We start from the raw sequence: 25500 nt of genomic DNA, 5'->3' as shown, positions 1-25500 counted from the left end.
CTAAGCATTAAAAAGAACCACAAAATGAATTCACCCAAACACACAGTGCATAGAGGACATAATCTAGCAACTGCAGTTTAATAAGTGTTCCTACCCAGCTTGTTGCGGTTCGAAAGAAGGATGGAAGTGCAGTGAAGAACATGAGGTAGAGCAGCTTGAACCAGCTCCCAGCGAGAGATGCTCTGAATGGCTTCAGTGAGGGCTGGAGAAAGCCCATGGAGTTTGTTCTCCACCAGCACCCGCTCAAATGACTAGCCAGGATTAAAAGCGTGAGACATAATCCCCAAGAACACTTATTAAATGATTACTTATTCTTGTTACAGTATTATTTTTGTACAAGGAAGAGAACAGAATAAACCAGCCTGGCTGTCAGTCATCTAGCATAATAAAAATAATAATAATTATTATTTATTTATTACACAACTATATGTAGATGTGCTATATTTCTTACAGGTAAAACTCTGTTTCTGTCAATAAAACAAAATATTCACTAATATTAATTAATTAAATGTTTTCCAGTCTCGCATTGGTCTTTAGGAAGCACAGACCTTTTTTAAAATTATTATTATTATTATTATTATTATTCATAACCTACCACATCTTTGAGTACATACAAATGTTTGGTTACACTTTATCTGAAGGTGTCATTGTTACAGTGTAATTATAGCCTAAGTACTGAGTAATATTGATCAACTACATGTACTTACTAAGGTTAGGGTAGGATTAGGGTTTGGTTGAGGGTTAGTGTAATTATGTGCACTGTTATTACTGTGGTTAGTACATGTAACATGTAAGGACACTGCAAAATAAAGTGTTATCAAATATTCCAAGTAAATTATGTGTGTATCATATTTAAAATTAAACTTAACTTACGTGTGTACATGAACTATAGGCTATAGTTTTGTTTTCCGTGATAAGAGGAGAGCTTATTCACAGGTGACAGTGTTCACTTATGATTATTACACTCACCACACAGGAGGCTTCATACTGCTTCCCTAACTTCGGCCGCAAAAACGCGCTGAAACAGATACAGCTTTCATTTAGTTACATATGTCTGTAATAAAACTGAATAAAATAACAGTCATAATCGAGCCGGCAAGGACAGTCAGTCCACTAACATGATTTTAACTGAAATTGAATCATGACGAACTCTGGGTAAGGCACTGACAGCAGCATTGCTCTGTGAAGGTTAAATATTCGATTGAATATTCTGCTAATTTTGTCCAGGGGTTCATTATAAGACACAAAGGTGCGGCGGTGTATGAAAAGATGACGCACGAGACACCAGCGCAACAGAAATCCATTCAGAGACCGGTATGAGAGATGCATACGAATGAGAACGGCTCTGCGGGATCCATATATAAGAGAAACAGACTAATCACTCGCAGGAAAAAAACACCTGTTATGCCACGACTAAATCACTGACCTGGTCTGTCTCCATAGGAAGGTTTGGATCGGAAACGGGATCCCCCGGCAGTTTTCCTGGTCACTGTCATCCAAGCTCTTTCTTTTCACCATTTTTGACCTGCTGGATTCAAGGGTGCAGACGTTCTGCTCAGAGATGGATTTGATTCACGGCATCACAGGGATATTTCACATCGGATCGTAAAATGGCTGCAGGTGTTGACTTGTGTCGACACCACCCCGCGGAGCAGCGCTGAAAGACCGAATCCACTTGTCAATTAGGGACTCTGACCACCGGTTTGAAGATACGGCTTGAAATACGTAATCAATAAGATGGAGCGATGGACCCCCTCTGGGTCTTAAAAGCTCGAGATTCGCGAACAATTCAATTCAGGGTAATAACAATTAATACTACATGTTAAGCTACATCCCCTAACTGGCAATTCCGCCAAAATACAATTGTTACTAGAAGTATGGTAACAATTAAATAAATATCTTTGATATAAAAGATTTTACCGTTTCTTTCTTTGGTGGGTCACCAAATTACCAGTGTAGTAACAGTAACTGTAATAAATTATTTTGGCCAACAAACTATTGTAGGCTACCATACACTCAATTAACAGAATACCACAAAAGTGTAAGAGCACAATTACTATTAATTTTACTTCAAAAATTAAGGTAAAATGTGATTTTCATCACCTTCATGTAACAAAAAAAATTATTTAAACTCTCTCTAAGTACAGCCTAAAAGTTCATAAATAACGGTTTATAAGAGTTAACCAATGTCACCTCAATTTCTCAGTAACGAAAACAAGACTCTGAAGAGCATCAATATGTGATATAGTCACGTTCACCAATCTGCTTTCTAAAACATATACAATGGGGTATTAATTATATCCTTGTGTGATTTTACCAAAAATATGTGTTTTACCAAATACACACCACGTCACTACATCTTCTCTTAAAACATTTATAAAAAAAATGGTCTCATTCATTTTGATTTCCATCAAAACTTCATTGTTGCAATTTAGTAACTCTATCGAAATTTTAAGTCTAAGTGCAATAACAAAACCTTCAAATAGACACACAAGCCTATATATAATTCATATAAGGCTATATAGTGTAATTGTAGTTTAAGTGCATTGATCAACAACATTGACAAAATGCATATTTACATATAACATTTGATCAAGTATTTTATATTAATGCCATCTTCCAAAAAAAAAAAAAAAACCCAAATAAAAATGTTATCATATGTAATAAGCACAATATATAGATTAGTAGATTCCAAAACACTTTATTATTTTTGTTCTCTCTATAACCAGACACATCACATTATTTACCTTTTAATAAAGTGGAATGAATATGTACTAAATCCATCAAATGGTATAGCAGCAAGTCAATTACATTTAAGGAATTGAAAAATGTCCTTTTTGTACTTTTGGATATGTCTTGTTGCATTTAAACAAATGAAGGAAACAAAAATCATATAAAACGAATTAGTGAAAACAATATCAAATTTTATTAAACAAATCTCTATTTTAAAATGTAGGGGTCTTTAAGTTTGCAAATTACAACATTCTCCAAATTCTAGTAAAGTTATAAAAAAACCAAAACTTTTTTATTGGAGTGTGGAATTAATAAAATCTAATCATTCAGGGCACTACTGGAATCATCAAACAATCAATTCCTTGGGTTATTACTCTGTATACTAGTGAAAAAAAAAAAAAAAAAACACACATTTGTAGTCTCTTAAATCAGCCGTTCTCCCTGAGCAATCTCACAAACATAAATAAAAAATCTCTGAGCCACATTCACATGCTAGGGACTGTAAATTATAGGGATCTGTGTGACCAGGACACCACATGCAAAGAACCTTAAGTCATCTGAGATTTAGCAAAACAAAATAAAAAATGTCCAAAAAAGGGAGTTTTTTATGAAAGGATTTTATGATCAGACCAACATGGTCTCATGTGTTGTCTGCCTGTGAGATCTGAGTGCAGCGATTGGCTTGGCCTTCAAATTAGCTCATACTGGAGTCTCATGTACGTCTTGTCTTTGGCCTCTTTGACTGGCGCTTGGCTTCATCCACAGGGATTCCATCCCCGCTTGTCTGAGAGAGTCCTCGAACACCCTGGATCTGATTAACCAGCTGCAGAAGAAGTGGGATCACCTTGGAAAGACATAATATTGTTATTTACATAATGTCCTAAGAGCTGCAGCAATTGTAAATGACAAAAAGTAGCTTTTAGCTATCCTCAAAGAAAAAGCAACAGGTACCCGCTCATGATTATACACAGCAAGCAACAGCAGTAATGTCAGAGGAAGGGCGATGAAAGATCCTTGGGAAACATCTTGATCTGGTATTTTCCTCTGAAATCCGGAAAAAAAAAAAAAAAAAAAAAAATGACAGAAGTTATGGCTGAGTGATACATAGAAATATTATCTTGATACCTTAGCTGATTATTATATCTCACAATAATGGTAAAGAAAGTATGTATATATATGTATATATATATTCTGAATAAAGTTATAAGTCTGAATATATATAGTTATAACTTTAAATATATAAATGTAAATATGAATATATAATTACAAGTTACAATATATTTATAAATTCTGAATGTATGGTTATAACTCATAAATCTGAGTACAGAGTTATAACATATATATTTATATATATTCAGATTTACATTCATATATTCAGACATACAGTATCTATATATTCAGATTAATATTTATATTATATTTCGAGTCATAACTATATATTCAGACTTGAATAGTCAAAAAGAATTTGACAGCTGATAGGCTACTGCTTTTAAACGCTCTCATTTGTGTGTGAGAGCGCTTTGTGAACAGTGTCAAAGGTTTGTTTTTGCAGCACTGTAGCCAATCACAGACATGTCTAATGAGCGCGTAAATGCAATGGTCAATCCGAGGTGTTTAAAGGGAGAGTTCACCCAAAAATGAAAATTAGCTCATAATTTACTCACCCTCAAGTCATCCTAGGTTATAAGTTATATTGCATCGAAGTTATCCATATTTAAAACTTTATCAAGTAAACTTTCGGCCGACCGTCTTCCGTGGAAAAGTGTTGAATGTTGAAAGTGAAACTCAAGATGCGTACGTGACGTCATGACGAGCCTACCTGGTCGCATTAGTCTTTCGATCGGCAGGGGAACTTTCAACAATTTTTCCATAAATTGAACAGGAAAGGTGGTCAGCGAAATTTTACTTTATAAATATGGATATTTTTCTTACAAAAACGCATCAATTCGCTTCAGAAGGCCTTTATTAACACCCCAGAGCCACGTGGAGCATGTTATTTGATGGGCAGATGCACTTTTTATGGACTTCAAAAACAGAGCAACTATTAATCCAATTCTAATGCTTGGATTAGCCTGGACTTTTGTAATAGAACGCCGATTTTATTCGTCTGAAAGAAGAATGTCATATACACCTAGGAGGACTTGAGGGTGAGTAAATTATTTTTGGGTGAACTATCCCTTTAAGTTAGTTCTATGTAATGTAATTACAATGTAAATGTAATCTTCACATGTTCTCTTCCTGTTTCTTTTGTTTTTGCAACAATCACAATTTTTTGTAAAAGGATTGCAATTTTTTTTAAATAATTTTCCTAATTTTATATTGGTACCTTTAAGTAAATATGATTTTAAATGTTCCGCTTTTGTTAATTTAGTAAGAATAAGTACGTGATCATTATGTCTAGATTATGTTTTTTTTTTAAAATTGGTGTTCATTTTGCAGAAAACAATTTGTATGCCCTTTGTAATAATAGCTGTTCTATCCAGAGCATGGCTTTTTATGGGGGGATGGAGGGTGTCATTAAAATAAACTTTTACAAATGCAAAGATATTTGGAAAAATATTGGAGGTATAATTTTTTTAGAAATATTACCCCCGCACAAATAGAAATTCAATTTAAGATCTTAACCTAATTTAATAATAAATGTCAACCTTCAAAACAAAAATGGTTTGAATGAACGATTCAATGACTCACTCATAAATACTTCAATTGTTTCAATACTGGATGAATCAACGTCTTTGAACGAATCGCTTGAATGGATGATTCAATGACAAATAATTTTTTTTAACATTCACTTGTCGCCACCTGGTGGTGCAATGATGTAATCGTCATCGATACAGTTGTTATTTGAAGCGGCAAGTTACTTTCAAAAGGTGATTTGTTTGCTCTATGATTGCTACCGTAGACATCAGTGATTATATCCTAACTATAAACTTTTATCCCATTACTTCTGTGATAAGAATATTTATAAACACAAGAAGTAATGAAACTGTGTGGTTGAAAAGACTATGAAGCAGTTTCATACCTATATTATACATGACAACTGCTCTCTCTGGCTAAGTGGCAGTGCCAACACACATTTGAATGTTCCGGTGTGATTTTTTAAAAAGGTTTAATAGACAGGCGAATCTTTGTCATTTATGAATGAGGTCACGTGGGGGTTTAAATAGAGATTCTTTAACAATTAATCATACAGCTCCACCAAATGGCAAATTAACTAATCGTAGATTAACAATCTATTCACACAAAACTAATTATTCAGCATTTTTTCATCACCACACACAATATCATTATATTTGTTTTACATAAAAAGGTTCTTACCTTAGGGTTAAAGGTTAGTGTTACGTGTTTGTGGTAACCAGAGGACGTGAAAGAGACCTGTGGGAGTTTGATGTCATACTGGGTGCGAGAAAGTGATGTTTCCAGCATCAACACATAGCTCTGCAAGAGGACAATAAAAGGAAATGAATAAATGAACATGACCACCAGTTTAAGCTGGTGGAAAGTACTGGCAGAATAATATTAATATTGTGAAAGATTCTAAAAAATTGGAGTCGTTTAGAAGAAATTGTAAATGGAATGGGGGTAGTAATAAGTAATGATCTACCTCTCCATCACGTGGCAGGGAGGCAAAGTGGAAAAACAGGGACTGGCCAAGAGACACAGTCTGGAAGGGATTGTCAAGATTGTCACTCTTGTAGAGCTTCACCTTTAGAGAGGGAGGAAAAATGACTTCAAGATTTCACCAAATATGAGAAAAATATGAGAAAAATTATGAGAATTTAAGTTACTGCACCTACCCAGAGAGTGAGAAGATGATCAGGGGAAGTGATGACATTGCCACTCAGATCAAACTGATTGATCTGTCTAAAGGCGATTATGTTTATTCCTTCAATATCAGTGTTGCCCACCTAAAACAGTCAAAAAATAAATACATGAATGGAAACTTCATATCCACCTTTTTCCTAAAAAGTCTACCGCGTTTTAGATTATGGGAGGCACTTCGGGTTTGGAGAACTTCCACTCACAAATCATTTTAAAATCCCAACGTTGCACTACAAATAATCCTTTTCTGTCGGTTTTACTGAATGAGCTGTAAAATTTCCTGCAGACGTCAAGAGAATAACGTAACTTTTTGTATTTTAATGTGACATGGTATAACAAGAATATCTATGACAATAGATCTTTTCAGTCACTGAATTCTTTTCCTAATTTTTTTTTGTAATCCGCTGTAAAAGTATGAAAAAAGACAACATATACTGCGCATTTGTGGATGCACTAAGAATATCTTGTTTTTCTCCCCAAATCCTCAGTCATCAATCTTTTGGGATTATTCATGGTCTGTCGTAGTAATTTCTTATTTCCATTAGGCTTGCTACGATAGTCGGTGTTGCCGGTGTTACCGGTGTCCAGACTCAACACCGGTTACATCACTTGCCCACCGTGGCACCGCCCACCGTCTTTTTGATTTTTTTTATAGTAATAAAATAATTTAGTTCAGTTAGAGAACAGACAATACAAATAAAAACTGAACGTATCTGCTTAATAAAGCAGGATCCGACCGTGAGTCCTGGCAGCGGCAGGAGTCATTCATCAGATTTAAGAGTGAGGAGCTGACGGAGATGATCGCGGAAGATTTGGTTTCAAAGCGAAACGTAAAAGCGCCTATTTAAGGGAGTTTGTCATTTGTTTTGTTGTTGTGTTTTTCATTAAAAATAATAGACTAATGAACCCACAATTCAAGCAACCCGCAGCCGAATTGGCGCTAATTCAAAACCGAAAGTTAAATGTGCACGGCCGCACAGAGCGCGCATTGTTTACTTTTGCCTGGCTTCGCAGTGCGAGCCTCCGCTACGCTGACTGCGCGCATTTCTTTTTGCCGCGCGCACCCTCGCGCTCGTGCGGGCGCGTCGAGTATAAACGAGGCTTTACGGACGAACTGTTATTCATTCATGGCGTGCATCTCAATCATAGACTGATCAATGCTTGATCAGTGCCCTGACTACTGAACTAGGGAACTGATTGAGACGCACCCATGGCTTCACTGAGCGCGCATTTACAGACGAGCTGTCATTCACGTGGGTGAATACGCAACACTGGCGCGTTTTCAGTTCAGAGCGGTCGTGTGCATGTTACTTTCGGTTAGATAGAATTAGTGATTTAAAAGCCTCCGCCGGTGATACCGGTATTACCGGTGTTGTCACACATCAATTAACCGGTGGGAAAATTTCCTCACCGTCACATCCCTAATTTCCATGCATTCTGACTTATTTACACTGTTAAAGAGTTGGATTTTCATGGTAAACATGAAAAGAAAAAAAAATTTGTTGGACGTATGACGGATTATTTTTGTGCCAAATACACTCCTTCAGGAGTAAGAATACAAGTAAAATTCCTTGTATGGGCACTTCTCCCGGATGAGCGTGTGCGCACATCAACTAGTGCGAGAGCAACAAGCTTTGTTCGGGTTACAGAAGCTGACGGCTGTGCTGTCATATTGTTTTTAGACCACAAAATTAACAATGTCACTAAAGAAGTTTGTTTTCGGTTGTGAGGGAAAGATTTATTTAGGAAGCCTTGTTCAGCTTCCCAAATAACCCATCGTTACGGAAACAGTGGATGAAGTTTGTTTTTATAAAGTAGCAACGCAAGTTCTGCAAGTGTTTGTTTGTTTCCGGTCATGAGTCGAAAACGCAGGTGGCGAGTGAAACTGCATCAAATGTCTGTTTTGTTGGCAATCAGTGCGTAAGCACATATAAACCTTAACAACATGAACATAATAGTGAATCGAAAGTTATCCAGGGATAATGCCGCGATGTATTGTGTGTGTGTGCTTGTGACTCTTTAGATCCACCCATTGCATGCCTCCACGAGTTCGGCTGTTTTCCGGAAAGAATCAGTCTCTGTCTCTTCGGAGATATGAAGGATGCAATACTACTCTATAGCTACTCAAGATTTACATGAGATTGACAGAAATGGTGTGTTTTATGTACAAGAATAATGTCATATCACTGTACCCAGTTTTTGAAAATGCATATTATTGAGTTCATGGAGCGAACCTTTCACTGATTATTTGATTTTAATGGAAGTTCCTCCAATAATTTGCGCAAAATGTCATAGGGCATAGGAAACAGGTGGATAAAATGAGCACAAAAATAAAACCTATAAAAAGGTCAATAAATGCTCACCTCAATGGTTTTGTGTGGCGGCAATGCTCTTTCAATGTGATCATTTCCTTCTCCTCTCAGCTGAATGTTGTAGTTACACCCAGGCTGACAATGAACACAAAGCAAAGGCAAGCTTTGTTTAGAATCTTAAAACATATGATCTTGTGAACATTTGTCAGTCGTTTTATTTGTCTGAAGAGTTACTCTAGTACAGTCTCACCCGTAAGCCTCTGAGTCTAAAGCGGCCCTCTTCATCAGTAACCGTGTCCTCACTGTACATGCCACACTCTCCCTGCCCCACTGCCTCCACGGCAACACCCTGCTCCGCATCGCCACCTATTGACTGCACTGTTCCATAGCAGCTAAGATACATGTCAAAATAGAAAAATGGAATGGGTATGTTAATGTACATACTTTTTTTTTTTTTTTTCAGCAAGGATGCATTTCACTGATCATTAGTCACAATAAAGATATTCATATTGCAAAAAAGCATCATGTTTCCACAACCGTTTACAACATTCATAACAATAATAATAAATGCTACTTGAACACCAACTCAGCTTAATAGAATGATTTCTGAAGGATTATGTGACACTGAAGACTGGAGTAATGATGCTGAAAACTTAGCTTTGCCATTACAGGAATAAATTACACTTTAAAATATATTCAAATAGAAAACTATTCCTGTAAATTGTAAAAATACTGACCTGTATGCTGTTTTGAAGCCAGTGATAGGAATATGGAGGACCTGTCCTTCCTCTACTGTGATCATTTGTGCTGAGGGCTCAAAGCGGAACTCCTTCATCATGGGCTTGAAATAGTACTGGCCAGGACTCTGAAATGGAGGGAGGAGGGATTAAGAAAATCTAGGTGTTTCATTTTAACAAAAAAAAAAAAAGTCTTATTTTTGTACATACATTAAAAGTCATCAATGTTGTTTTCAACCCAACTGACTTTCATTCAAGAATATGCTGCTGTCACTTTAAGAGCTGATGGATGGATCCAATATACTGTTACACACACGTTTTCTTTCACAACTGTGTACGTTTACTTAAGACAACCCACTGGGTTTACGTGAATACTCTCCAAAAAGGCATTTTGACATTTTTGTGTGTACACGTTTAGGCATGTATCGGAAGCCCATTTCCTTATCTGTGTTCGGCTCTGACTTGGAGCACGCACACAGAAAGCCACCTGAGGAACAGTGTCTTTCTTGCGGCTTAATGTGCTTTTAATAACACTGTTTAATATAAAAAACGTCCCGCAGTTTAGCAACAGTATACTGCATTTTACAACACTCACTTATTTGGTTGATTTGGATGTTAAGTTTGGGCTTTTAGGGAGGAACGAAAGCACACCACTTTAAATGAAAGGAAGGTGCGCTGGACAGTTGCACAATAATCATGTTACCATCTTGTTTTCATAATCGCTTGGAAGTCAAAATCGAAATTAAATTATGATTAATTGCACAGCCCTAGGATAAGTAAACAATAACAGAATATTTGGTTGAAATACACAGCAAAAAGATGACCATAGTCACTGAAAAGACAGTACCAGGTTGTTGAAGGTGAGGAGGCCAGTGTCCTGAGAGAGTAAGTTTGAGCGGAAGCTGGCTCCACTGAGAGACAGCAGAACCCCTGTGAGAGGAACACTATCCTCTGCTTTTATCTGAGGGGCAAGAAAAAAAATCTTGAACAAAATGAACCATTTGTTTCCTATTAAATGATCAACTTAGCTTATGAGAAGACGTTAATGTGACACTGACCTCAAAAGTGACGCCTGCCAAGGCAAATGCTTTGAAGTCTCCTGTCTTTCCCTCCACTGGAGTCAGGACAAAGCCCTCTTTACTGGCATTGATGTCATACAGAGAGTCACTATGTAGGGGTCCAACACTGGTTTCAAAGGGAAGAAAAGGAGTCTTCAATTTGTATTGGTTAGAACACTAGAGTGCACTTAAGTTTTTAGCCACAATGACTGGACTTTAGTTCTAAATATGCCAATAGACATTCACTTTCTAAACCATACTTTTAATATGCATTATTGAATACATAGATAAGAGAGCTATTAAATAAATGAATGCAGTGTGTTTGTGAATATGAGAGATACCTGTAGGTTCCGGTTTCATCCGTGAGAACTGTAATGAGAGGGGTTGTAGCTCCACTCTCCTTAATGGAGATTTCCACACCCTCCAGTGTAGGCGACACCTGCCCCGTGAGGAACAGTCCTGCCCTGCCCGCAATCTCCACCATTTGACCTGGACAGTTCTCTGCGAGAACAAATGATTGTATTACAGATTTAGATATATACTGGGGTAAAACTGTAACTCGGTTTCTGAGGGACATTAGTGGGGTATTTCACTATGGGACAAACCTTTTTCATTTTACAAAACTGATTTAGCAATATTTCAGATATACGAGTTGAACACACCAATTCATTTTTCATGCTGAATTTACTAAAACCCCTATTAATAACCATCAACAACAATTTACAGTTCTCATAAGCCCCTATACCTTGTCTTGGCCTACATCAGGTGTGTCCAATCCCGTTTCAGGAGGGCCATTTTCCTACAGAGCTTAGTTCTAACTATATCCTGAACCAGCTAATCAAGATCTTTTTGGATTTTCATAGTTTCTTAGTCTTCGAAAAGGTAAATCCATAAAGTATACTGAATTTCCTGTTTCTCATCTATAGAAGAGATGTTTCTGCATGGTGTTAGCAGACCAGCTGAAAAAAAAAAAGAATCACAACATTTGTAGTAAAATGTACCCTTAAAGGGGCAGCACTTAATTTTACTACAGTAATTGCAATAACTAGGTAGTAACTATGTAATAACTAGGTACTATCCCTGAACCTACCACTAAACCAGGGATGGAAATTAGCACCCGCCACCAGCCAAATGCGGGTGATTTTGTGTTGTGGCGGGTAGATTCGCTTCACCTACCGGCCACCGTGGCGGGTAAATAAAAATAGCATAGCCGACTGTTTCAGCTGGACGGTGGACACTTTTAGAGGAGTCACACCTTCAAAAAGAAATGTGCCGTTACAAATCAAATTCACAATATGCAGTAGAGAAGTTAATTTGCGCGTGGTTGCGTTAAGCGGCTTTATTGCCATAGCGGCGGAGTCTCGAGAACATGCGCTGGAAACGTGCGCGGTTTTTTAAAGACATATCGAGCTCGCGTCGCATCCACCGTTTGAACAAGCAAGAGGATCTCCAGATATAGAGCTGAATAGAAAAAAAGGTATCAATGGGTCTGTCCAGTAACTCATGCAGGATGAACCTCAGGCGAACTGCACACTTTATGAGAAGCATTTCAGTTGCTCAGACTGACTGACTTAAAGCAGCAGCAGTGACACAGAGAGAGACCGGATAGCTGGACCGAATGGCTTCAGCCAAGTGCAAGCAAAACTCACGTAGGCAGGCTATCTGACGTTTCACATGGGGTTTATTATCAGCGCCATTCCCATGCACTAATGGGGTAACGTTAGTTTGCAACACTTCACTGACAACAGCGTTATTGAATGGAAAAATAAACGATAAAGAGCAACAGAAATATATAAAGCATACATGCAGCTCACAGCTCGTGCTCCATCTAAGGACTGCCCACTCAGCGAGTGAGTAAAATAAGTGCCTTCCCCCTTAAAGGAGCAGCACCGAATTGTACTTGTTACAAGGTATAGGTCTATTGTTTTTTTAAATGGATAATATATTTATATAATATTCCATACATTATCAGAGCTTGGCAGACAGAATTATTATATATTTTTAGACAGGTTAATTAATAGATTATAGCCTAATTAATGTTATTACTAATGTATAATTTTAATCATACATAATAAATAATCCTGCCATATAAAGTTTGCCCTTTATTAAAATAATATTTAGATAAAAATTGGACAAATAATTACATAATAACAGTCAAAATTTAAGTAAATTAATACAAAATTTAACAATTTTGAATTTCAGAATTGTCAAAAAAGTGATTAGTGGTTCAGAATGACTGCTTAACTTCTTAACCCGCACCGGTTCGTGGACGGGGGGGGGTTGACGGAAGTGGGGGGGTGTGTACTTTTATCTACTTTTGTTTTATACAAAATATTCAATCAACTATCACAAACTATGCATCATTTGAAAGCTAAAACACTCAAGATTCATGTTCTGAACTTGTTTTTGCAATAAATACACCAGAGAGGAAAGGGTTAAATGAAACACTAAAGGACCGGCCATGTAAACATTAGAAAAATATCAGCGTTACTCATCTTTCATCTCCTGTCGTTCAGATCAGATCGGACGAATCCAATAAACACCCGCATACATCTCTGTGAAAGAGTCCATTCTTCAAAATGCATCCCACTTTTTAATCCAAAACAACGAAAAAATAGGGAAAAAACTAAAAATCCTCCGTTGTTTGCAAGAGAGTTTTGAGTTAGCGTGATCAATCATGTCCATTTTCAATGAAATATCGATTCTATTCCGTGTCTGGCAAACTCCCCCTGCTAGAATGGCTTCTCCCACGTATTTTAAACCCTCCCCCGTCTCTCTCCTTCAATCAGAGACTCTTCTGGGATGCATCATATAGAGGAAGTGCCTTACAGGCTTGGTGAGCTGTCAATCATTGCGCCCATGGTTTTCGTTGGATAAAGGCACTCGGTGCCCAGCCAATGCCTTTTCAACAAAGGTTTGATTGATGGACTTAGTAACCAATCAAAAGGCATTATCTTGCGCAGTTTGCGTAAGTAGGCTTTGGTGAATACTGTTTGCGCGCTGGCTGCACGTTCTCCATGGCGCAACTGCAGTGGAGCGCGCTGTCTCTCACTGACGCTTCCCATCAGCTAAATGAGTTTTTTACACTTTGTAATCTCTGTAAATAGTTGCTTTAGTTTTTCAGTAACTGTTTATCCATTATAATTAGTAGTATATTGCAGTTTATTGCAGATTTATTTGAATGAAAAACTACTCTTTACAATAGCAAATGTTCTGAAATAAATGGCCTTTTTGAAATGACGCCTAGACTTTTCTTGACATAAAAGCTCACAGAAGCTACATTACTGAGAGAATCATCCTCATATTTGAATCATGACATGATTAGACATTCAGTTTTATATTTAAGTTATTTTCAGGCTCTTAACATTAAATTATAATATTTTTTTCCCTAATTGAAAACAAAAAACAAAAAACGTGAGTCACTTACATGTATATTTACATGTATATTACTCTGTTCCCATATTACTTTGAGTTATTATGACTCTTGGGTAGCAATATTTCAAGTGTCTAGTTTAAAATAAGACCAGGTTTATGAATATAGACCATAGGGTTTAAGAGCTGCAGACATTTTCATTTGGGTATATCGTTTTCAAAAAATTCCACAAAAATGGGGCGCTTGTTAAGAGGTTAAAGGGACAGTTCACCCAAAAATGAAAATTCTATCATCATTTACTCACCCTCAAGTTGTTCCAAACATGTACACATTTCTTTGTTATGTTGAACACATTGGAAGATTCATTCCTACTATGGAAGTCATTGGTGCCCCCAAAGCAGCCTGGGTACAAACTTTCAGCAAAATATCTTCTTTTGTGTTCAGCAGAACAAAGAAACTCATACAGGTTTGGAACATCATCAGGGAGAGTAAATGATGACAGAATGTTTTAGTTTTGGGTGAACTATCCCTTTAAAGTGCACCAAATAGGCTTTAGAAATAAATTAAATAATCAAATGTAAAATAATATAAAAATGTTACATTGTCGTGAATGGGTGTCCCTTATTTTGCCACACTGAAGGTGGCAACCCTAGTATGTCGTCAACACGCTTCAGAAGATGCCAAAACTAATAGTTTCATTGTTGGGACTAAAAACCTAAAACTGGAAGCCATAAAAGACCACGAATCATCCAAATGCCACATCCATTAATCTGCCCTACTCATTTAATGAAATTAATATCAGTTCATGGTTTGTGTGTGTATAAGAGAGAAAGAGAAAATGCCAGTATTTCATTGAGACTTGAGATTAAATAAACTGCTGAAGTATTGTAGAGCTTGTAGTATTAATTTTCACATGCAGTTACACATTGTCGGTTAAAAACAAGAAATGGCTGGTAAAAACATTGAGTGGCTGGTAGATTTTGAAATCCACCAGCCACAGTGGCCGGTGGACAAAAAATTTAATTTCCATCCCTGCACTAAACCTAACCTTAATCCATGTAGTAACCTCATATTACCCAGTACCTTAGGCAGGTACACTGTAAGTACACGTACTGTAAAATAAAGTGCATCTTTTGTGTTCAGCAGAAGAAAGAAATTCATACAGGCTTGGAACAACATGAGAGTGAGTAAATGATGACAGAATTTTAATTTTGGGGTTAATTAATACTAGTACTAATATGCACTATTTTGGGGTAAATAATGAATAAAGTTGTTCCTGGGTACTGCCCCAGTGACAAGCTGTTGTTCCCCTAAAAGTAAATTTTTACACAATTTTCTGAGAGTGTAGGTTGCATAATTATTTTGTACCGATATGAACCCTATGAATTTGGTTGTCAGTCAGTGCCACCTTATGTATAAGTGTGGATTTGCTTTAGATGTAGCTTGACAAATGTTAATTCCATTCTTTGTGTGAATAGAACTTGCCTGCAATTTGTTTTCTATTTGTTGTGAAAGGGCTTGGACACAAAATGCATCTATTACCATAATAAAAAAAAACTTAAAAAAGGGTTTAGAAGTTTGTATTGTACTCTAACCTCCAGTGATTGTAGCCTCTACTTCAGGAGGGTAAAACAGAAATTCTTTGGATGAAGGTGTGACTGTGATCTTCTCTCCAGCCCTGAAATAACCAGCAGTCAAAATATAAAATTAAGACCAAGAAATTCATGACTGGTATGAAAAGACAACATAATACATTTTGTTTGCACATATGACTTCAAAATATTTTTCCTAAAGCCCGAAGTATACTTTGGCAGGAGGGTCCGCATACATCCGTGCAGCCCATTTTTTTGTGTGCGCACAGACACACACAGTTCGACTGACTTGAGCGCTTGAAAACAAAGTCCACTATATGCCGAGCGTGTCTTTCCGTGCTCACGGCCAAAGGAGCATACATTGAAAGGCTCGGAACTAGAGATGCACGATTGCAAATTTTTTTGTAAATGTGCCCTACCGATACCGTTTTTTGCAGATTGCAATTTTCTTTCTAAAAACTATAACTGACAGCATATACAAATAAAAATTGACTTTTCAATTTTGATGAAAAATGTTATTTTCATTAAAAAAACACCATTAAAATGTCATTAATAAAAAAAGAACAAATAAACTAAATTGCAACCAAAAAAAGCAATAGAATAAAGAGAGATATGAGGGGAAGAAAAAAAAACACGCATTTAAGTTTTTCAGGAGGGTCTGACAGTAGGTCAGTATTCAGGTAAGAAATACTACAAAAATCAAAGTAATTAAATGTAAAATAACACTGGATAGTCTTCATTGTAAAAATTAAATACAGATCAATGCTTACAGTTCAAATTACAAAAAGTTTTTCAGTCAAGAGCAGAGAGTGATTTTTTGTTGACTTTTGTTCTTTGATTGACATGACAGACAGCAGCAAGTTTATTAGGCTGCTATCACTTTAAGAGTTTATGCATGGATCCCATATACTGTTACACAACATGCATTATCTTTTTAAACTATTAATGTTTCAAAATGTTTTTAAAGCGGCTTTTTGTTTGCGGCACTATAGGTCATTGGTGTGCACGCTTTTGTTGTGAGAGCAAAACCTGTGGGATTTAGGTAAATTATGTGCAATACAAGTACTATTTAACTGGAGCGAATGAGACGAGTGAGTGAAAGGAGGCGGGTGTGAGTCACTTTGCCGTCAGAGAGAAGAGAGCGAGATGCGCAGCTGATGTTATTGCTTGTGCCACTGGCAACAAAATGGACTGACTCGGAATTGGAAAGGCATGAGACTGACTGGACGGCCACCGGTCCCGGTCGAGCATGCGGAAAATCATCCGATTCTGGTCGATCGGTGTATCTCTACTCGGACTGTGGAAAATGAAGATTACCTGGGCTTTAAGACAGACAGACAGACAGACAGACAGACAGACAGACAGACTCCAAAGATCTTACCGTGCCCAATAGGAGAATTCATAGTGGAAAGGCTCATGGAGTTCATCTGGTTTCTCTTCCACAGGAAGGCTCTTCTCCTCTTTCTTTTCTTCCCTCTCCTTCCTTCGGGCAGCTATTTCCAGAAGCTGCTGCTCTCTTCGCTCTTCCTCGTTTGAGCGCAGGGGCCCAAGAACCAAAGCAGGCTCACTCTCAATGGAAGATCTGACAAAATGAAACAAAAAACACTGGGATTTAACCTTTAAATTGTTGGAAAGCAACAGACAGGCCTGCTTTATACTTTTAGAAAAACATTATAACAATGTTTTGCCTCACTCACTTGATGGTGACCGTGACATCCAGCATCTTATCAGTGGTGATGAGTCCTGTCATGTGGTGTCTGACAGCAGTCAGGGTTAAGATGCTTGGAGCAGACCTAAGGAACAGAATGAAAAAAAAAAAAAAAAAAGTGTGAATTAGATTTCCTTCAATGATGTTAGACAACAAGCACATACTGCAAAAGCATGGGATCAAAGGATAAAAAGCTGTGGCAACTACTTTGATTTTAATAAAAATCTTGACACCGGCAGTCACATACGTGTTGTAGGTGTAGTAATCCTGTTCAAACTGGTGACAGGAACGTGGAGTCACTTTATAAACACCTTAGATTGAAGATAAATATGTTAAGTACTTTAGCCTCTATGAACTTAATCAACAAAACTGAAGAAAAGACTCACCTGGTTTGGACAGACAGAAGCGATTGACTCCTTTGGACAGATTGTAAATGCCAACATTCTCTGGTGAACTGCCATCTTGGAAAAATTCCTAAAATTATGGACAAATAATGCACCACAATCATAATTATCATTTTAGACTAGTAACAGCGTATTCTGGCAACTATGTGTTCAGTCATCATTAAATATTGAATATTTTCGGGCCTCACCAGAGTAATGGCATGGGACAGCGAGCAGCGCAGCAAATATCCAGTTTGTCTGAACTCCACTCCTTCTACATACGAGTCAAGTACATCGATCTCCACTGATTTATGCTTCCAGCACCACTCCTCTTGGGTGATAGACACTGTGATAACCAGACGTTGTTAATCTTTTTCTTAAACTGAATGTCTATACTGCTGAAAGGCAATATATTATAACTTCAACATTATTATAAACATACAAGCATCTCATATTGCTGCTGCTTAGACATTCAGACAAAACGATATAGGGTTATATTGAAATACAATGTGTAAAAAAAGTAAACTTTTATGTGCTCGAAGACGAATACCTCATACGGAAAGGCACATATAATGTTAGACGTATGAATCAAATTATGAAGAAAGGGATTTTCTGTGTGTTGTACAGTACATGGATTCTGCTAACCACTTTTTTCCAATGACTCTTAAAAAGTGATGGGGGAAAAACAGCAATTTGGTAAAAAGGTGTTGGGAAAATGTCCCACCAGACCAGTGCGACATGCAAATTACATTCTCTACTAAAAAACGTTTTTATTTTATTTAACGTTAGTATTATGGTTTTAATTAAAACCTATTTAGAGAAATGTTGTTATTATTTTAATATTTTAATAAAAATGTATTATTAAAATATTTATAAATTATACAAGGCATATTTGCTATATGTAAACTATAATGGGAATTTAATAAGGACTTTTCACATAGTTTGGTTCCCACTCTTTTTCAGCAATCATTTTCCAGGACATTTTCAATTTTACTATGACAGCAATAAAAAGACAAATACAGTTTTGCTCTCGAGGTCTTTAAAAGGAGTACAGTTTATTGCCATGACTTATAAAAACAGTTTTTAGTAGGAGCGCTTAATCATACATTATGACTACGGAAGCTTGTTTCTGCCACAGAATTAAAAGAAAAGGTAATTACGACTTTTTATCTTGCTATTCTGACTTTTTCCTCACAATTGCGAGTTTACATAATAGTGATATAAACTCGCAATTGTGAGTTATAAAGTCAGAATTGTGAGATATAAACTTAAAAAATTCTGAAAACAAGTTATCTTTTCCCCTCAGAATTGGACTTTATAACTTGCAATTGTGAGTTTATATGTACTCAGCTAAAGAAAAAGTATTTTCCAAGACAACAGCAAGAATGTTTTTTTTTTTTTGTGTGTGTTAATTTTCTCAAATTTTCCATGTGTTTTCCATGACAGGAAAATGTATCATCAATTTTCCAGGCTTTCCAGGATGAGTGGGAACCCTGATAAACTTCTGGTTTAAGGCCCGCACACATCGGATTTTTTTCGAATACAGATCATTTTGCCAATGCAACAGCTAATTATCACTACTATTATTTTTTACATTTGTATTTATATATGGACTATAACTAGACCAGATATTACTGAAACTAGATATTACTGTACTGTAAAATTAAATAATCATATTCATTTTACTCTCTCTTTCGGCTGCTTCCTGTTAGGGTTACTTTACTAACCCTTATTTCTTGGTGTGGCACCAGTGCAACCGATTGAGCCACCATGCCACCCTAATTTGTTACATTTTACAATACAATAATTATATTACAACAGTAATTTCTGCATGAATTTCTTCAGTTTCTCACAGTTTTTAATTGCGTAGTCATTTATACATTGCCAAAGACCGCAGTAGGTGACACCTGCAGGTTGACATGGTCAAGTTGTTTAGAACCAACATCTCCTATTAAGACCAATTCACACTGTACCAACAGAGGCCGACCATCACCAGATTGCAGTATGTCACTTCTCAGACTTTCCAACAAACGGCAACTGAACACATTCAAATGCCAAAACAAGCACTGACCAATGGCAACAGACAGTGACAGGGGTAATGCACTGATCTGACAAAATCAGCCAAAGTGTGAGTTGGTGCAGTGTGAAAATTGGCCTTCATACTACACCAAAGATTTTTGGGTAAAAACAAAACAAAAATGGTCTATTTGCATACATATTTAATATCATAATTATAATCATCTCTATTGCTTATTAAAATAAAAACAGGGCAAAACAGTGCTTACCTTTGTACTTGCCGGGTAGTACATTATTGAAAGTGAAGCTGAGAGTTTCACTGCTGCCAGACAACTGGAGGTTCTGCTTCTCTCCCTGCCTGCTCACAGGCTGAAGGGTGACTGTCAGATCTCCACATGCCACTGATGACACAAATCAATCATTGAACCAAAGACAGAAAGCACATGTATCTAATCGAATTTGATAGCGGGCATGAAAACATAACTCACCAAGACATGACACAGAGCCAGAGACAGATGCTATGAATTGAGTGAAGAGAAGGTTGGTGATAGGATGGTCCACCAGTGAAATATCGAGAGAGTTTGGCTGAAGAGCGAGCCCAGCCTTTACGTCACTTTCAGGGAGGGTCACCTTCAGTACAGCACACAACCATTTAATTAATGTGCAACTACACTAACTTTAAAGTCAAGTGGAGTTACAATAGAAATTCTTATTACCTGCAAGCTGTAGTCCCCCGGTTTAACTTGAAAGCAGAACGCTCCATGACTGTCACTTTCGACAGTGCGGAAAAAGCCCTGATCCTGTCTCTGGGCAGAGAGAGTAACTTTGTAGTGCCCAAGCTGTTTAACAGTCTCAGGTAGACGGGTGATTGAGATGTGACCACACACGCTAAACCTGAAAATGACAAAGTGGGCCAGAATTTTTTATCAATCCAATCAAACGGTACAATGTTCCAAAAAGACTTATAAACACACCAAAAACAAATCAAACAAAAAAGACATCACAAATCATAGGCTATTGAGACCTAAGGCTGGCAGACCTAAGAGTTCTCCATGGATGGGGCGAGACCATTTAAACATTTAAAAACAAGCAAAAGCACTTTAAAATCAATTCTAAAAGCGGACTGGGAGCCAATGTAAAGACATTAAAACAAGAGTAATATGTTTGCATTTGCAAACATCGGTTAAGAGACTTGCAGCTGCGTTTCGGACCATTTGTAATCTAGATAATGAAGAATTGTTTATTCCCAGATACAGGGAATTACAATAGTCAATTCTAGAGGAAATAAAACCACGAATCGCAGTTTCAAAGTGCTTAAAAGAAATAAAAGTCTTCACTTTAGCCAGCGCTTAGTTGATAAAAACTTGAAAACTAAATTCATTTGCTTATATCCACCATACACATGATTTAACCGAGGAAAATAAAACACCAGAATTTAAATGAGAAATGATGTTCACTCTTACATCCAACAACTAAACTTGCTTACGAGACATTCTCATCACTACTCGCTCAGGGCGGGGTCTATGCTAATACGGCATAGTCCGTCAGCAGCCTTGGGTGGTCTTATTCAAATAACTAGCAACCTACGAAGAAACTGGCTGCAAATTGAAACAGCTCGCTGGATGACACAGATTCAGACTTAGGCCATAACAAACTGTCTGCGTGTTCAGATTTTCTGAGCTGGCAGACAAGCCAGAAACCTAACTAAATGCAAAAATAGTGAAAAATTAATCCGATGTCCACAAAAGGGGGTTAAAATCACATTACATTCTAACATTGTAACATTCTATTGTATTCTATCAATCTAAAAACAATTTTTTATTTTATTTTTTAAATTCACTAAACAAAAAATTTAAATAAACAAAAGCACAGACTAATTATAGTAGTCTACATTTTATTACCCCATTATAATGGTCACTTTCATAAAATTACACTTGTAGGTCCAACAACAAATATTTTAGCAAAATGTATATTTTGGCGGTGCTCGTTAACGGAAGCTTGAATTTTAGCTGAATTTTTTTCCTCTCCTGACAGCAAAATGGACATATTTGCATGACTCTATCTAACATTTACAGATGGAGAATATACGAAATGTAAGTTATGCACTGAGGAAAGCATCACATCTCAAACGCATTAAACAGCGCAAGTCTGTCAGTCAGCACAAGACTCAGTCAGAGCATCTGCTGATTTAAACTATACGCGTTAACTATATCTTACCAGTTATTTTGAAGCCCTAAATATAAAGTAAGCGTCATGTTGAGGACAAATTGGATTATGCACTCTGCGTCCTCCGCTATTTTTCAAATACGCTCGTATAAAACTACTTTATATCGATATAAACAGTATTACTTCAATCCATATCGTTTCTAAAAAGTATATCGTTATATCATACAAAGTCGATATACGGCCCAGCCCTAACTTTAACAATGACTTTCTTCTAGAGCTGCTGTACAGCCAAAACAATCTTTGTTGCATTCATTTCCTATTATCACTGTAAAGTGTAAAGCTGCTAAATCTGTATTGTAAACAGCATTATATAAATAAAGGTGACTTGCCTTGAAGTGTCAATAGTGCTGTGATACGCTATATATTTATATACCGCAATATACACTTCATACCGCCCAGCCCTATTTTAAAAAAATGCCTTATTTTTGTAATTCCACTGTCACAAAAATGTCATTCTTTTTTTTTTTTTTTTTTTTACATACATGCACCTTTTAAGGACAATTCTTATATGCATACTCACCCTGCAGTGATGATGTCTGGCAGCTGAGGGGTGCTGGGAGCAATCTTCACAGTGACTGGCTCAAAGAACATCAGCTCCTTTTGCGTGTTGATGGTATAAGTGCCTGTGGTCATATTCTCCAATCGGAATGAACCATCTTCTTTAGTTTCCACTGTGAAAGAGACCATGGAGGAGGCAAAAAAACCCATTAAAATATAAATGTTAATTAAGCATACATTTGTTTATCAAGCATGAATTGTTGGGTTCTTAGGATTATACCCACGGCTAAGTATGTTAATTTTACTTAAGCGCATCATCACAGTTACCTTTAATTTGGTTGTTAAGCGTAACTACAGCATCTGCAACACCCTCTCCATTGGGGCTATTCAGAACTCTGCCCATCACAGAGAACCCCATGACTCGGAATATTGGCTAACAAACAAAATAGGAAAAACAGGTTAGAAAACAGGTTAGGCTGCTGATACATGATTTAATAAAAAAAATGCTCATTAACAATTTAATGTCCATTTGAACACACTGTAAATATTGTAAATAATATGTAAATATTACTACAGTTCTTTTAATTGCGTTGGTGAAATTTTCACAAGCAAATGGTGAATTTCCAAAAGTCTTCATACTAATCCTAATCAAACAATAGATCATCAAAAATGCACTTTTTTGAATTGCAGAATGTTATCAATTATGCTATGTACAATATACAAAAATCGCAAAGTATCCTTTTCCCTACACAATATAAGCTTTTCCTTTATATAAACATTTCAGATCTATCAGAGATGCATCAGAATGAGATGCATCAAATACAAGCATTTTATATTACAATATATGTCATGTGATAAATTTAAAAAAAAAAAAACATAGGGCTCACCACTCACCCTGAAACTACAGTAAAGATATACTGTATACTATTAACAGCAAGGTTATAGCAAAAAATTTCAAGGCTGTGTCATATCTTCATCATACATTTTTATAACACACTGGACAGGTCCAATTACAAACACTATGGATTTGGGTAATTTAGGCCCCGTCCACACGAAGCCAGAACTTTCCCTATCCGATCTTTTTTTTTTACTCATTTCAAGAAATATCTGTGTACACACGAGAGCATGAAAACGGCTCAAAACGATGTAGTATAGATGCCAGGCCAGTATGTGGCACTGTAATTCTGCCACAGAAACACACTAAAAACGGAGAAGAAGAGTTGTGGCTAGAAGGGGTACGGCAACAGTCGGAGGTGAGGTAAAATCTCACAATAAAATAACAATAAATAAATTTGCTACTTACCAGATGTGTTTTATTAACGCATACACCTACCCCAACTCTAAACATACCCTTACAATAATGCAAATACAGTAATTAAACAACGCAGTATTGATGTGCGCATGCCCAGTGCCCATAGTTGTATCCCTCAGTCTTCCCCGCGCAGGACGTGGTGTGATGACATCACCGTTTCACAAAATATACGGATTGGCTGTACACACGAAACCGCAAGGGTGTCGTTTTCAGATTTATCCACTTTAGGACCCGGTTTAAAAAAAATAGCGGTTTCAGTCTCCCAAAACGGCGGATCCGTGTGGACGAAACGCCAATACGATAAAAAATTTATACGTATACAGTGATACGCGTCTCCATGTGGACGGGCCCTAAGTGTATTTTCTAATGTGGCGAATGCAGCCTCTTTATTTCAGCAATAAGGCAGATTTTAAAGCAGCACTAGGTAGGTTTTGCTCTCGGGGTCCCCCTACAGTTGGGAAACAGTATTGTCCTCTACTACTGTCGTAAACTGTCATTCTACATCAGTGGATGCATCGCACGTGCATTTATTGACATGACAACCATGATAGCCCTGAACACTGCAGGAGTTCACATGCAGGTGTTCTGCTTGCGTCGCGTGTGAAATGTCTTCATCCCAGGTAACGTTACAGTGGCATATGTTTCAGCATGTCATATTTCATGGGTTTTATTTTTTTTCAAACGCCAAATGATCGCGATGCTCACGTTTACAAGCCAGCGTCATTATAGTAGCCTAGTCTATTGGTTCCCGTTTTACAGAATCTATATGATACTTCAATTCAATGTTTGAGTGGTAGGTAATCACCATATATCGTCAATATTATAATATCAAGCTACCATAGATGAATCTGCAAATTTGAAAAATCAATTTGCATTATAGCTTGAGGCAAGACAAATAAACAATTATCACAGACATGTTAGGCATCCTAAAATATGATTTTGTACGTCTTATGTATTTACTTGCAAGAATGTAGCCCCTCCTCCTTCAGCTCACGCCCACGAGCAAACGCTGGCCCAATGTTGATCCTCGTCCTGCCTTTAATCCGATCACTTTCTCGTTTCCTCTTTTTGCTTTCCTCAGACAAAACCTTTGCTTTCTTATTTTTCTGTGCTGCTTCGGCCATGACTATAACATTCGGCAAACAAATGATAGTTGGGCTCGCACGTCCGAATTTAAGGAAGTGGGGGTGGTGGTGGAAGTGACGTATATGCCGTAAAGCAGTCGAATTTTGTAGTTCTTTTTTTTCTCGGGTTACTACCCGAAACTCGAAGTTTAAAAGTACGATTAAAAACGATACAGACCCCGTCAGGCTATGGCAGACGTGTCATTAAACCTATTGTAAGTCGATGTATCATCACAAGAGTCTTGAAAATATATTATAAAGGTTGAAAAGTTACCTAGTGCTGCTTTAAACATTCCTTGCATTTTTTGCTACTGAATTAAATGATTGTAAAAAGTACTAAATTGAAAGAGGATCATATTGTTTTTTTCTGGTGATTCTCATTATATATACACAATGATATTTATTGTGTTTTGAAACAATGACTATGTGGAAAGTAAATGTATAGTTGTAATGAAAGCATGCGATTTGGTTTTGAAAGAGTGACTAACAGTGTTACAGGTGTGACCATTTTAGAGTTTTGAAAATGTACACTTTACTTGTGAAAATAGTACCAAAGCAAAGAATAAAAACTGTATAACAGTTTACAACCATAATTGTGACCCTGGA

At 36.9% G+C, this 25500-nt stretch overlaps 2 protein-coding genes across 2 annotated transcripts in view; both read right to left on the bottom strand.

The window, feature by feature from the left end:
• unc80 (unc-80 homolog (C. elegans)) overlaps window positions 1-1693 on the bottom strand; it is a gene marked incomplete at its 3' end in the record, with an annotated part of 67354 nt that extends 65661 nt beyond the window's left edge. The window contains exons 1-3 of the mRNA XM_079841011.1: window positions 1427-1693; window positions 970-1018; window positions 95-251 (exon numbers count right to left, since the gene is read on the bottom strand). Of these exons, the coding sequence (XP_079697137.1) occupies window positions 95-251; window positions 970-1018; window positions 1427-1518 (298 nt within the window). The 5' untranslated portion in view covers window positions 1519-1693. The remainder of the gene's footprint in view (window positions 1-94; window positions 252-969; window positions 1019-1426) is intronic.
• Window positions 1694-2402: 709 nt separating this feature from the next.
• nomo (nodal modulator) overlaps window positions 2403-25500 on the bottom strand; it is a 32732-nt gene continuing 9634 nt past the window's right edge. The window contains exons 10-31 of the mRNA XM_079841013.1: window positions 22786-22891; window positions 22481-22631; window positions 20451-20628; window positions 20223-20364; window positions 20004-20135; window positions 17928-18064; window positions 17722-17809; window positions 17583-17646; window positions 17325-17420; window positions 17009-17209; window positions 15631-15713; window positions 11004-11163; window positions 10663-10789; window positions 10452-10565; window positions 9605-9732; window positions 9118-9259; window positions 8919-9002; window positions 6531-6641; window positions 6338-6439; window positions 6052-6171; window positions 3685-3777; window positions 2403-3577 (exon numbers count right to left, since the gene is read on the bottom strand). Coding sequence (XP_079697139.1) covers window positions 3446-3577; window positions 3685-3777; window positions 6052-6171; window positions 6338-6439; window positions 6531-6641; window positions 8919-9002; window positions 9118-9259; window positions 9605-9732; window positions 10452-10565; window positions 10663-10789; window positions 11004-11163; window positions 15631-15713; window positions 17009-17209; window positions 17325-17420; window positions 17583-17646; window positions 17722-17809; window positions 17928-18064; window positions 20004-20135; window positions 20223-20364; window positions 20451-20628; window positions 22481-22631; window positions 22786-22891 — 2691 coding nt within the window. The 3' untranslated portion in view covers window positions 2403-3445. The remainder of the gene's footprint in view (window positions 3578-3684; window positions 3778-6051; window positions 6172-6337; window positions 6440-6530; window positions 6642-8918; window positions 9003-9117; window positions 9260-9604; window positions 9733-10451; window positions 10566-10662; window positions 10790-11003; window positions 11164-15630; window positions 15714-17008; window positions 17210-17324; window positions 17421-17582; window positions 17647-17721; window positions 17810-17927; window positions 18065-20003; window positions 20136-20222; window positions 20365-20450; window positions 20629-22480; window positions 22632-22785; window positions 22892-25500) is intronic.

This window comes from Gobio gobio, assembly GCF_949357685.1.
Source record: "Gobio gobio genome assembly, chromosome: 17".
NCBI lineage: Eukaryota > Metazoa > Chordata > Actinopteri > Cypriniformes > Gobionidae > Gobio > Gobio gobio.
Note: the sequence above shows the minus strand (reverse complement) of the source record. Positions and strands in the feature narration are given on the sequence as shown.